General features: G+C 41.3%; 1 protein-coding gene across 1 annotated transcript in view; it reads left to right on the top strand.

Moving 5' to 3' along the window:
* Positions 1 to 13351, top strand: part of LOC149127794 (DNA-directed primase/polymerase protein-like) — a 27865-nt gene continuing 14514 nt past the window's right edge. Inside the window, exons 1-3 of the mRNA XM_089327006.1 lie at positions 1 to 15; positions 733 to 880; positions 12446 to 12733. Of these exons, the coding sequence (XP_089183132.1) occupies positions 1 to 15; positions 733 to 880; positions 12446 to 12733 (451 nt within the window). The remainder of the gene's footprint in view (positions 16 to 732; positions 881 to 12445; positions 12734 to 13351) is intronic.

Here is a 13351-nt window from a genome sequence, read left to right on the forward strand (position 1 = left end):
ATGACTGCTTTCCGTGTCAGTGTCTTCTAGCACCAAAGGTGGTTTCTTGGAAGTGGTTTTGGGTTCAGTATGAATGAGAAATTTTCTGAGAATTGGAACTATAAAAATAACTTTTAAACTCAGAGGTGACATTTAAAGAGATGCTTAAAATATTTTTAATGTGATTGTAGAGGTTAATGTACAAATTGTTTGGCTGCTAAGAGGCCTCTTCAATCCTGAGAGCCTGATTTTTTAAAAAATATAAACATATAATTTAAAAATTACAGGTCTTCAGTTTATAAATAAATTAGTAAAGTTATATTGTACACAACCTGATAGTAAAGCTAATTATTTTTTTGACAGGCAGAGTTAGAAAGGTCTTCCTTCCGTTGGTTCACCCCCAAAATGGCCGCTACGGCTGGCGTGCTGTGCTGATCAGGAGCCAGGTGCTTCCTCTTGGTCTCCCATGCAGATGCGGGACCCAAGCACTTGGGCCATCCTCCACTGCATTCCCTGGCCACAGCAGAGAGCTGGCCTGGAAGAGGGGCAACCGGGACAGAATCTGGTGCCCCGACCGGGACTAGAACCCCATGTGCCGGCGCCACAAGGTGGAGGATTAGCCTAGTGAGCCGCGGCACTGGCCAGTAAAGCTAATTTTTAATGATTTTGTATTAGTTAAACTTACTGGTACCAAGATACTTGAATTTTGTTCATAGAAAATTAAAAAAAAAAATTTACGCTTTGTGTTTTTAGCCTGTCTGTAGAGCGCTTCAGGACTTATATAGTGTAAGGTGCTCAGCTGAAGATGTTTTCAACTTGGATTCTAGCACTGATGAAAAATTTAGCCGCCATCTGATATTTCAGCTCCATGACGTGGCATTTAAAGATAACATCCATGTTGGTAAGTGCACTGGTTTTTAAAAATTCATGGAGTTATATTAAAAACTCTTAGTTTTCCTATTCCTCTTGAAATTTTTAACAATACTTGCTAGATTTTATGGTAATTAACCTAAAATGAAATGTGATGTTTCGTGTTTTCAGGATTTACTGATACAGACCTGTCATCCAGGCACATCAGCCTACTCAAGATATAGTTGGCATTAGTGGTTCTCATCATAGGTATTTAGGTGGCCATGTATGTCCTGACATGGTCTCTACTGCAGTAGGGTTCATTTTTTGTTTTCTAGGTAATTCTGAGAGGCTTTTCCATTTCAAGCCTTACCTATGATGCTTCGTACCTGGATTTGTGACCTTTGTTTTAGCTATGGGGCTTGGGTCCCAGGTCATGTCAAGGAAGGCTTATTTATTATTCCAGGCAGAATTTAAGGATTCAGATGAAGTCTAGATATATAATCCTGAAAGTATAACCAGAGTATTTTCCCAGGGCTGGGCATTTATATATAACAGGTTCAGGTATAAAACCAAGTCAGTCCCACAGAGAAACAAGTAGGCACAATGAAAACGCCAAAAATCAAGGTCTCAATAAAAGCCAAAATCCTGAGTATTTATCAAAGCAGTGATAGGGCAAGTTTTGGGGTTCAAACCGGTGATTGACTGAAGTTCAGGTAACAGATAATGTATCTCGGAGCTACAAGTGTTTTACAGTTTCATAGCCACATGGGGTAAAGGCATGAACATAGTAGCTAGAGGACTGACATAAACATCAGGAACCTGAAAACTAGTTTAGGATAATGCCAGGTCACAGTGACCTAGTATGCTGTGTACACCGGTTTCCTCATTATCTCTGTTATCTGCCCCCTTGATTGTTCTCTCTCTTTCTCACCCTTAGATCCTAGTAATTGTGGGATCTGTCCTTGTCCCTCTTCCTACTGTTCTCACTTGGATGGTGACCACAATCATTACTTAAATCATCACCTATGTCCTGACTCTCACATCTTTATCTTCAGCCCAAATTGTTCTCCCAGACCCATATAGCCAGCTGACTACTAAATGTCCTTACACACACTTCAAATCAACATGTCCTAGAACAATCTTGGCTCCTCCTTCTGTGTCACTTCTGTGTCCCTGTCCATCTACTTACCCAAGTAGGAATGTTGGTGTCCTCTTATGTGTACCTGCTTCTTGAGTCAGCCAGTGTGAGCTGATGAAGCTCTCAAACCTCTCAAGGGTTATTCGTTACCTTCACAAAGACGTACTGATGTCTTAGTTTGCAAAACGAGGCCTACTGTGCCCTAGCTGGTCTGTCCCTATCTGCCCTTCTTGCTCAGCTCCCACTGTGGCCTGCATTTTCTCTAATCCTTGGGCCTTTGCACTGTTCAATTCTGTCCGAAGAGCCATACCTCCTGTTCTCCCGGTCTGTTAAGACTCAGCATAGATATCAATTCATCGGTTTTTGTCACATCCAAACCCTATGATACAGGTTACTGTTCCGTAGGGTTGTAGAAAGCACCCAGTGCTTATTGTCAGAGCATTTGCTGCTGCTTGTTTTCTTTATCTTTATTCCACTTAATGTTTCTTTAGGGACGTAACTATTGATTTTTCTTTTCCCTTTGTAATTTTTTAGAGCTACATTATATATTATATGTCCTAATATATATTTTATTAAAAATTATTTTAAATGTTTTGATTAACAAGTAATACTAGCACATTTTTATGGGATACAGTGCAAAATTTCAAAAGATATGAAGGTATAAGCTGATCAAAGCAGGCAGCCAACATACCCACCTCCCTACCTTTCCTCCACATTTACAGCCTACTAGTTCCTCTCCTCCAGTTCTTTATGGTACACAACATGTTACTGTGATCTGTAGTTGTCCATCTGTGCTATGAAGCACCTTGTACCCCATATCCAGACTCCTCTATCTCCCACACTTCCCAGTCTCTAGTAATCACTGCTCTAAGTTCTTATTGACTGTCATTTTTAACTTTCATGTAACAAAGAGAACACGTGTTAATTTTCTGTGTGTCACTTCTTTCACTTAATGTAATGACTACCAATTTCAGTTATTTTAACTCTAATGTCAGGATTTCATTCCTTCTGATGGCTGACTAATGTTCCATTGTGTATGTATACCATATTTTCCTTATCCATTATTTATCCATGGACACTTAGGTTTTCTATAGCTTGGCAATTATGAATGGTGTTGCAAAGCACATGAGAATGAAGGTATCTCTTTGATATGCTGATGTCATTTCCATTGGATACTTACCCAGAAGCAGGATAGCTGGGTCATATGCTTGATCTATTTATTGTATTTCCAGATATATTGTATATTACTACATTATAATAATATTGTCCATAATACCATTAGTACAGCAGCAGCAATAATAAATACAAGTAGGCATTTAATATTTGCTGAGTTAGTGCCTACTTAGCATGCCTGCATTATCAGGGTATAGAGGGCAGAGTCCTAGCCAGGATATTTCTTTGATCCCTATGTATACTTCCTCATAGGCTGCTCTTTAAATACTAACCAGGAGGCTAAAAACTGAGAATCTGTTGCTAGGGAAGAAGGGCAGAGAGAAGTATGCCAGGTCCTTCACAGTCTGCTACAGTGTCTCCTGAAAGCAGATGACATTCATTCTAGACTGTGAATGAATTTCCTTCATATAGTCAAAGGTAAGACAGGCTTTATTAGAATAGCACAAGCAAAGGAATAGAGTTTGGAGTTTGTGGTTAACTTGGGGATCAGTCGACAATCTAGTGTAACTAAAGCTAAAGCCATAATCAGACCTGATAAATGGAATGTCTTCTGAGGCTCTTTCCTCTTAAATCGTGTACTTCCAGAATCAGAGAGGCGGAGAATATGAAGCAGTCAAAAATTTCCCTTCAGTTCCCCTCCCTCTTGATAATATTTCTAGTTGTTATTGTTGGCCTTTTGGGAAAGGGAACAAAGTTAAATGTGAGTGATCAGACTTTGATCTTTGCAAACAAGCTCTTATGCCAATTTACTGTAGTACTGCAGATATCTGTGATTGGTTAGTTCTTTTGAGATAGTCCCTGCCACTGAGATAGACCAAAGAGGGGATGGGGTAATAAGACTGAAGCCTGGAAACAGAAGGCAGAGCTATTGGGTGGGGGGACAGTATGTTGGTGTTCACGTCACTGGCTGTCATTGTGCCGTGGACACATTAGCTCCTTGCCAAGGTTCAGAGGCTTAGCCGGCCTCTTCAGTGCTACTGTCAAACATCTGCAACTGTAGACTCACTTCGCTTATTGTCTAGAGTCAAGCAGATAGAATTTTAAATTTCCAGGAAAACTAACTTCGTCAATTTATGTTTATATTGCTTTGTTGTCCTTTGATGTGTCATTGTTTCCTCTCGGTGTTTACCTTCTCTCTAATTCCAGAAGTAATCATGTCTGTGTATCATTGGATCAAATGCTTTTGCTTTCATTTTGATGTTTTACAAGAAATTGTACTTATTTCTTTAAGTAGGAAAGTAATTAATCCTGTGATTTTAAGTACTAAAGCCTTCCTGGTAAATGAAGTGACAAATCCAGACTGTGACACTTCCAGAGATTAAAATTAAGTAATTTCTTATAGTATTGCATTTCACCAGTATTGCTACACACAACAGCAGTGTAAAAGCCAATTGTCACTTGATCTTGTGATATAGGATATATATATATATATATATATTTATATATTTATATTTATATAGAGAGAGAGTTTAAAGAATTCCATGTTGCCCTGCCAACTTCTCATGGTAGTGTGGATCACTGTTTTTTTGTTTGTTTGTTTGTTTGTTTGTTTTAAGTAAGCAAGGCAGGCCATTTAATAATATCTGAATAATCATTTTTTGAGGTTTAAATCTTTAGTCTCCTTTTCCCCTGAGAAACCTTTTATTTAATGAATACAAACGTCATACATTTCATAACTACAACTGTAGGAACATAGTGATTCTTCTCATTGTACCTGCTCTCCCACCCTCTACCCCACCCTCTACCTCTTCCCTCTACAATTCCCACTATTATCCTCCCCCCACCAAAGAAACCTTTTAAGGAATACAGACTTCATGCATTTTATAAGTACAACTTTAGAAATATAGTGATTCTTCTCACCATACCTGCTCTCTCACCCACTCTCCCACCCCTCCTCCTGCTCCCTCTCCCATTCCCAGTCCCATCCTCCACTAAGATCGATTTGCAGTTAACTTTATACACAGAAGACCAACTCTATAAAAGAGTTCAACAATTTGGCCGGCGCTGCAGCTCAATAGGCTAATCCTCTGCCTGCGGCGCCAGCACACCAGGTTCTAGTCCTGGTCGGGGTGCCAGATTCTGTCCCGGTTGCCCCTCTTCCAGTCCAGCTCTCTGCTGTGGCCCGGGAGGGCAGTGGAGGATGGCCCAAGTGCTTGGGCCCTGCACCCCATAGGAGACCAGGAGAAGCACCTGGCTCCTGCCTTTGGATCAGCGCGGTGCGCGCGGCAGCCATAGGAGGGTGAACCAATGGCAAAGGAAGATTTTTCTCTCTGTCTTTCTCACTGTCCACTCTGCCTGTCAAAAAGAAAAAAAATTAAAAGAGTTCAACAATTTGCATGGAAAAAAAAACAAAACTGCTCCTCAACAACTGAGAAAAGGGCTGTTCAAAATCATTGCTTCTTGAAATGTTTCTAAAAAGTGAAATTAAACTTTAAAGAAGCATCTAAAAATGATACATCTTTTGCAAGCACTTAGACATAATTATAATACAACTCTTTGAGGATAGAGATCCTGCATGGAAAGTTAGTACACAGTGATTCCTGTTATTAACTTAACAATTAACGCTCTTAGGTGTGATGTCAGCGACCACCCAAGGCTCTTGACATGAGCTGCCTAGGCTGTGGAAGCCTTTTGAACCCACAGTCTCTGTCAATCTGTAGCCAAGGCCATAAACAAAGTTCAAGTTCTCTCCTCGCTTCAGAGAAAAATTCCTCCTTCTTTGATGACCACTTCTTTCCACTAGGGTCTCACCTGCCAAGGTCCTTCATATAGGACATTTTTTTGTCACAGTGTCTTGGCTTTCCATGCCTAAAATGCTCTCATGGGCTTTTCAACCAGCCCAGAATGCCTTAAGGGTTGATTCTGAGATCAGAATGCTATTTAAAGGGGTTGTCACTCTGAGTCTTCTGTGTGGGCTGAATCCCATGTTGGAGCCTTCCCTCCTTTTTAATTCTATCTGTAGTTACCAGACCATTAATCCTATCCATACAATCACTTTAACACTTAAGATAGTATTTTTACCACCCAGCTTAAGGGGATTTGGGGTCCCCTGGCAAATTTTTAAACTATATCCTTAAAAATAAGTCCATAGGAATGTATGCAGAACTATACAGCTTTACAATTACAAACCTCATTCACTTCATAATTACAACTTTAGAAACATGGTGATTCTTCCCACTAATTCCACCTTCACACCCCTTTTTCCTCCTCCCTCTTTTATTCCCACTCTTTTTACTGAGATCTATTTTAAGTTGATTTGATACACATGTTTAACTCTATTTTAAGCAAAGAGTTTAACAAATAGTACAAAAAAACCTTTTTCTCAACAGTCATGACAAGGGCTGTTCAAGTTACTGCTTCTCAAATTGTCAATTTAACTTGTATAGATTGCTTTTTTGGTGCTCTATTATCACAGATCAGGGAGAATATATGGTATTTGTCCTTTTGGGACTGGCTTATTTCACTAAGTATGATGTGTTCTGGACTCATCCATTTTGTTGTAAATGACCAGATCTCATTTTTTTTATTCCTGCTGTGTAGTATTTCATAGTGTACATGTCCCATGGTTTCTTTATCTGGTCTTCAGTTGATGGACATTTGGGTTTATTCCATGTCTTAGCTATTGTGAATTGAGCTACAGTAAACATGGAGGTGCAGATAGCGCTCTCATGTACTGATTGCATTTCCCTTAGGTAAGTTCCCAGGAGTCCCACTCTTATTTTTCACTAAGATCTATTTTCAGTTAACTTTACACGCATATAACTAACTCTGTTAAGAGTTCAACAAATAGTGTGAAAAAAACCTGTTCCTCAGCAGTCGAGACAAGGGCTGTTAAAAGTCATTGCTTCCTTTTTTTTTATTTTTTTTATTTTTATTTTTTTGACAGGCAGAGTGGACAGTGAGAGAGAGAGACAGAGAGAAAGGTCTTCCTTTGCCGTTGGTTCACCCTCCAATGGCCACTGCGGCCAGCACGCTGCGGCCAGCGCATCACGCTGATCCGATGGCAGGAGCCAGGTGCTTCTTCTGGTCTCCCATGGGGTGCAGGGCCCAAGGACTTGGACCATCCTCCACTGCAACTCCCTGGCCACAGCAGAGAGCTGGCCTGGAAGAGGGCAACCGGGACAGAATCCGGCGCCCCAACCGGGACTAGAACCCGGTGTGCCGGCACTGCAAGGCGGAGGATTAGCCTAGTGAGCCGCGGCGCCGGCCAAAGTCATTGCTTCTTAAAATGTCCATTTTACTTCTACAGATTGCCTTATAGGTGCTCTATTAGTTATCACAGGTCAGGGAGAACATATAGTATTTGTCCCTTTGAGATTGGCTTATTTCACTAACAATGATGTTTTGCGGTTTCATCCATTTTGTGGAAAATGGCTAGGTCTTTCTTTTGTGTGTTTTTTGGTTGTTTTTAGCTTTGTGTAGTACTCCATGGTGTACATATCCCAGTCTTCAGTTGATGGAAACTTGGGTTGATTCCATGACTTAGCCATTGTGACTTGAGCTGCAATAAACAAGGGGGTGCAGATAACTTTAACATGCTGATTTAATTTCTTTGGGTAAATGCCCAGGAGTGGGATGGCTGGGTCATATGGCAGGTCTATATTCAGATTTCTGAGGTATCTCCATATGTCTTCCACAGTGGCTGTACCAGTTTACATTCCCACCAGCAGTGGATTAGGGTACCTTTTTCCCTACATCCTTGCCTGCATTTGTTTGCTGATTTCTGTATGAAAGCCATACTAACGGGAGTGGTTTAGATTTGCGTTTCCCTGATGGCTGGTGGTCCTGAGCATTTTTTTCATGTATCTGTTGGTCATTTGGATTTCCTCTTTTGAAAAATGCCTGTTTGAGTCCTTTGTCCATTTCTTAACTGGGTTGTTTGTTTTGTTGTGGAGTTTCTTGATCTCTTCATATATTCTGGTTATTAATCCTTTATCAGTTGTACAGTTTGCAAATAATTCCTCCCATTCTGTCAGTAGCCTCTTCAGTTTGTTGACTGTTTCTTTTGCAGTACAGAAGCTTCTCAATTTGATGTAATCCCATTTGTCAGTTTTGGTTTTGATTGTCTGTGCCTCTGGGGTCTTTTCCAAGAACTCTTTGCCCATGCCAATGTCTTTCCCTAAGGTTCTCTAATTTGATGGTATCAGATCATAGATTTATGTCTTTAATCCATTTTGAGTGGATCTTTGTGTAAGGTGTAAGGTAGGGGCCTTCGTTCATACTTCTGCGTGTGGAGATCTGGTTTTCCCAGCACCATTTGTTGAAGAGACTGTCCTTGCTCCAGGGGTTGATTATAGCTCCCTTGTCAAAGATAAGTTGGTTGTAGATGTGTGGATTGATTTCTGGCATTTCTATTTTGTTCCATTGGTCTATCCATCTGTTTTTGTATCAGTACCAGGCTGTTTTTATTATAACTGTCCTGTATATCTTGAAATATGGTATTGTGATGTCTCTGGCTTTGTTTTTGTTGTATAAGATTGATTTAGCTGTTTGGGGCCTCCTGTGTTTCCATATGAATTTCAGCATTTGTTAATGTATCTGAGAAGAATGTCCTTGGTATTTTGATTGGTATTGCATTGAATCTGTAAATTGCTTTCAGTAATATGGACATTTTAATTATTCTTCTAATCCATGAACATGGAAGATTTTTTCAGTTTTTGGTGGCTTCTATTTCTTTAATGTTTTGTAATTCTCATTGAAATTTCTCATAGAAATCTTTGACATCTTTGTTTAAATTTATTACAAGGTATTTGATTTTTTTGTGTGTGTGTGTATGGCTATTGTGAATGGGATTCATCTTAGAAGTTCTTTCTTGGAGCTGGTGCTTTGGCATAGCAGGTAAAGCCGCTGCCTGCAGTGCTGGCATCCCATATGGGCACTGGTTTGAGTCCTGGCTGCTTCACTTCCCATCTAGCTCTCTGCTGTGGCCTGGGAATGCAGCAGAAAATGCCCCAAGTCCTTGGACCCCTGCATTTGTGTGGGAGACCCAGAAAAAGCTCCTGGCTTTGGATCGGCGCAGATCCTACCATTGCAGCCAATTGGAGAGTGAACCAGCAGATGGAAGACCGATCTCTCTCTCTCTCTCTCTGCCTCTCCTCTCACTGTGTAACTCTGACTTTCAAATAATGTTTTGCATGTGGAGATCTGGTTTTCCCAGCACCATTTGTTGGAGATGTTCTTTCTCAGCCATGGCATTGTCTGTGTATATAAAAGCTGTTGATTTTTTCGTGTTGATTTTATATCCTGACGCTTTACCAAACTCTTCTATGAGCTCCAATAGTCTCTTAGTGGCATCTTTTGGATCCCATATATATAGAATCATGCCATCTGCAAATAGGGATAGTTTGACTTCCTCTTTCCCAATTTGTATCCTTTTGATTTCTTTTTCTTGCCTAATGGCTCTGGCTATAATGTCCAGGACTATATTGAATAGTAATGGTGAGAGTGGACATCCCTGTCTGGTTCCGGATCTCTGTGGGATACTTCCAGTTTTTCCCCATTCAATGGGATGCTGGCCATGGGTTTGTCATAAATTGCCTTGATTGTGTTGAAGAATGCTTAGAGTTTTCATCATGAAAGGGTGTTGTATTTTACCAAATGCTTTCTCTGCATCTATTGAGATAATCATATGGGTTTTGTTTTTCAGTTTGTTAATGTGGTATATCACATTGATTAGCAAATGTTGAACCATCCTTGCCTACCAGGGAGGGATAAATCCCACTTGGTATAGGTGAATGATCTTTCTGATGTGTTTTTGGATTCAGTTGGCTAGAATTTTGTTGAAGATTTTTGCATCTGTGTTCATCAGGGAAATTGGTCTGTAGTTCTCTTTGTTGTATCTGTGTAGTTCTTTTGTACAGGTTTAGGAATTAAGGTGATGCTGTCTTCATAGAAGGAATTTGGGAGGATTCCCTCCCTTTCAGTTCTTTTGAATAGCTTGAGAAGAATTGGAGTTAGTTCTTTAATGTCTGGTAGAATTCAGCAGTGAAGGTGTCTGGTCCTGGGCTTTTCTTTTTTGGGAGGGTCTTTATTACTGATTCAATTTCTGTCTGGACTGTTGATCTGTTTGGGTTTTCTGTGTCTTCATGGCTCAATTTAGGTAGGTTGTATGTGTCCAGGAATCTATCCATATCTTCTATGTTTCCCAGTTTGTTGGCATACAGCTTTTTGTAGTAATTCCTGATGATTCTTTTTATTTCTGTGGTGTCTGTTGTTAAATTTTCTCTTTCATCTCTAATTTTATTGATTTTGGTCTTCTCCCCTTTTTTTTTAATTGGGCCAATGGTGTATCAATTTTGTTTGTTTGGGGTCGTTCGATAGTATCCCATAGATGTCCAACAGTGTTTTTTAGTTTTCTAATTTTTCTTTTTTTGGTCTGACTATAAAATTTCCAGCAATCTGTCTTTAACTTGGATATTCTTTCTTCTGCTTCACCGAGTCTGTTGCTAAGGATTTCCATTGCATTTTCTACTTGTTCTATTGAATTCTTCATTTCCAAGATTTCATTTTGATTTGGTAAATCTTCTATCTATTTACCTACTTACTTAGCAGAGAGCAGGTTTGTTCTGCTCTATTGGCTTATTCTCTTGCTCACCTCCTCTCCTCAAAGGAGACCAGTGCCTGGGTGCTAGCCCTAGTGGGTACAATATGCATCTGCACTGCCACAAGAAGCACACAGCGAATCTGGGCAGTCCTTGATGTGACCATGGATGCCATAGCAATGACCCTCACCAGGGAATCCAGGAGCATGGGGAGCCTCCCACAGTGACTGTGCAAAGTCCCATGCACACCCTGAGCCCTCCCACACAGCCACAGCATTTCTCACAGTCCGGGCTCACAAGCCTCCCACGGTCACAAGCACTCAGCCCCTTCGGTTCTCCCAGCCAGTCTCGGGTGTCTCAGCTTGGCTAGTCGCTGGGCGCATGGACATGAACTGGGGTAGCTCTTACATAAGTCCAAATAGTGCCCACCCTCCCTCGGCTTGTTACAGGATGCTGGTACAGGGTGGGCGGGGAGAGAGGAACATGCCACCTTATTTTCTCTTCTAGTTTGGCAGGTACGCTGTCCCCAACAGGGCTCCAAGCTGGATTCCTGCTAGGCTCTTACCACAGCTTTATCACCAGTGGCTTGGGCTGCTACAGTCTGGTCTCACTGCACTCTCCACAGCTGGTGCTGAAGTTCTCAGCTGCTGGTCCTGAGTTGGGTGTGTCCACATCCTCCATGTAGGTCCAAATGTCCCTCTAATTTGCATGTCATTTCTTCTGTGGCTTTCTTCCTAATTCTTCGCTAAGATCACACTCTCTCCACTTTTTTTCTGAACCACTGTTATTCAGAACTTTCAGGATAAATGTAGTTGGGAAAAGTATATTTTTATACTTTTATATATACCATACTTTTATACTTTTATATATACCATAGGCCATCCCACAACAAATGTGGGGGAGGGATAGCAGGAGCCACAGCCTTTCAGCTGTGGGAGGCACGGTTCTCCTGGCATGCCGTGGCAGGCAAAGGAGAGAGAATGAGTTCCTAAGAAGTTTGCCACCATCTGGATACCACGAGGGTAAGGCAGAGGTTCTCGCAGTGTTTCTCACCATCGTCTTGGAGCCATTTCCTCATATAAACTGTGTTCTTTATTCATTAATAGCAAAAACAATTCAACTCTGTTCTCATTAATCAAAGTGATGAGGACAGGCGTTTAGCCTAGTGGTTAAGACCCTGCTTGGGAAACACACATCCCATATCAGAGTGCCTCAGCTTGAGTCTGGCTCCACTTTTGATCACAGTTTTCTGCTATTAGCCTGGGAGGCAGCAGGTGATGGTTCAAATAGTGGTCCCTGCCATGCTCCTGTGAGATATACGTTGAGTTCCTAGATCCTGACTTTGATTTGGCCCAGCCGGTCTGTTGTGGGCATTTGGGGAGTGAACCAGTGGAAGGGAATTCTGTTTGTCTCTATGGCTCTCTGCCTCTCAAAATAGAAACTCTAAAAAGAAGTTCTTTAAAAAATGGTGCTTTTTTGATGACATGTTAGGGTTAGATCTATGCTAGCAACATTGACACACCGCAAATTAACTTTCTCTTCTAAAATGGTTTGTTTCCAAATTGCAACAAGCTTCCTGCCAATGGAAATTTAAAAAGTAAAAGATTGCATAGCTTGAAGGAAGAGAGATGTGTTATAGTTTCTACCAAAACAATTTTAAAAGCAGAAATCAAAGGAAATGCCTTTCATGTGCAGATTTGAATCTGAATCTTGAATTCCAGTTCACATGAAAGAATTAATCATAACACCTTTTTTTCCTTAGGTAATTTTGTGAGAACAATTTTGCAGCCTGCTCTTCAGTTGATTGCCAGTGAAGATGATGATAGCATTTCAGAGACAGTGGACCAGGGATTCTCCCACTTTTCTGAAGCACCAACAAAACAAGGGGCTTCGTGTAACAAAATGTCCCCAGATATGGACACAGGAGAGAGCTGGACACTGAATTCAGAGAAGCTGAGGCAGCTGAGATCAGCGAAGCAAAGCGATCCTGATCTTTCATTTTTAGTTGTGAAGAATAATGTGGGAGAAAAGCATCTTTTTGTAGATCTAGGTAAGTAACATTGACAGTTGTTTCTTTCTGACTGTCCTGATGTCCTCTTGTGAGACACCTGTCCATGCTCACTGTCACTGTGCACAGGGTTCTCATTACCATCTCATTATCATCGCGCTCCCCAGCGACAGTGCAGGTCAGGAACAGAATGTGATCAGCCCGCTTAGGCTTGGGGAATCCACAAGGCTTCAGTTCAGAGATCTTGGGGCGATCCCTGTGGAACAGAAGCCCCAGCCTGGCCTGGGCTCTGAACGAGAGTGCCTGTGGCATGCTCTGCTCCAAGTGTCCAGGGAGTTCTGTGAGGGAATGGGGAGACCTGCACCCTCCAGCATGCCAAGAGTTTAAAGCAGATTCAGTCAACTTGAGAAACAATATAAAAATGGTACTCACATCACAAAGCAAGGCTGAGCTTGCTCTTCCCTGAAGAGCTTTGTGGTGGAGGCAGGGCAGGCTTTTGATCCTGGCCGGGACCCTTGAGTTAGCCTTCTTTCACAGACTGGTGACTTCTGCACCCAACCGTGCTCTGTTTGGGTCTCTGAACCTGAGTGTGTAGAAGGCTCTAGTGTGGCAAGACTTAAGCCTGATGTAATATACAACCTAACGAAGTTCTAACTTGTG

The sequence above is a fragment of the Oryctolagus cuniculus genome, chromosome 2, assembly GCF_051225735.1.
Source record: "Oryctolagus cuniculus isolate XC-2025 breed Fujian yellow rabbit chromosome 2, ASM5122573v1, whole genome shotgun sequence".
Lineage (NCBI taxonomy): Eukaryota > Metazoa > Chordata > Mammalia > Lagomorpha > Leporidae > Oryctolagus > Oryctolagus cuniculus.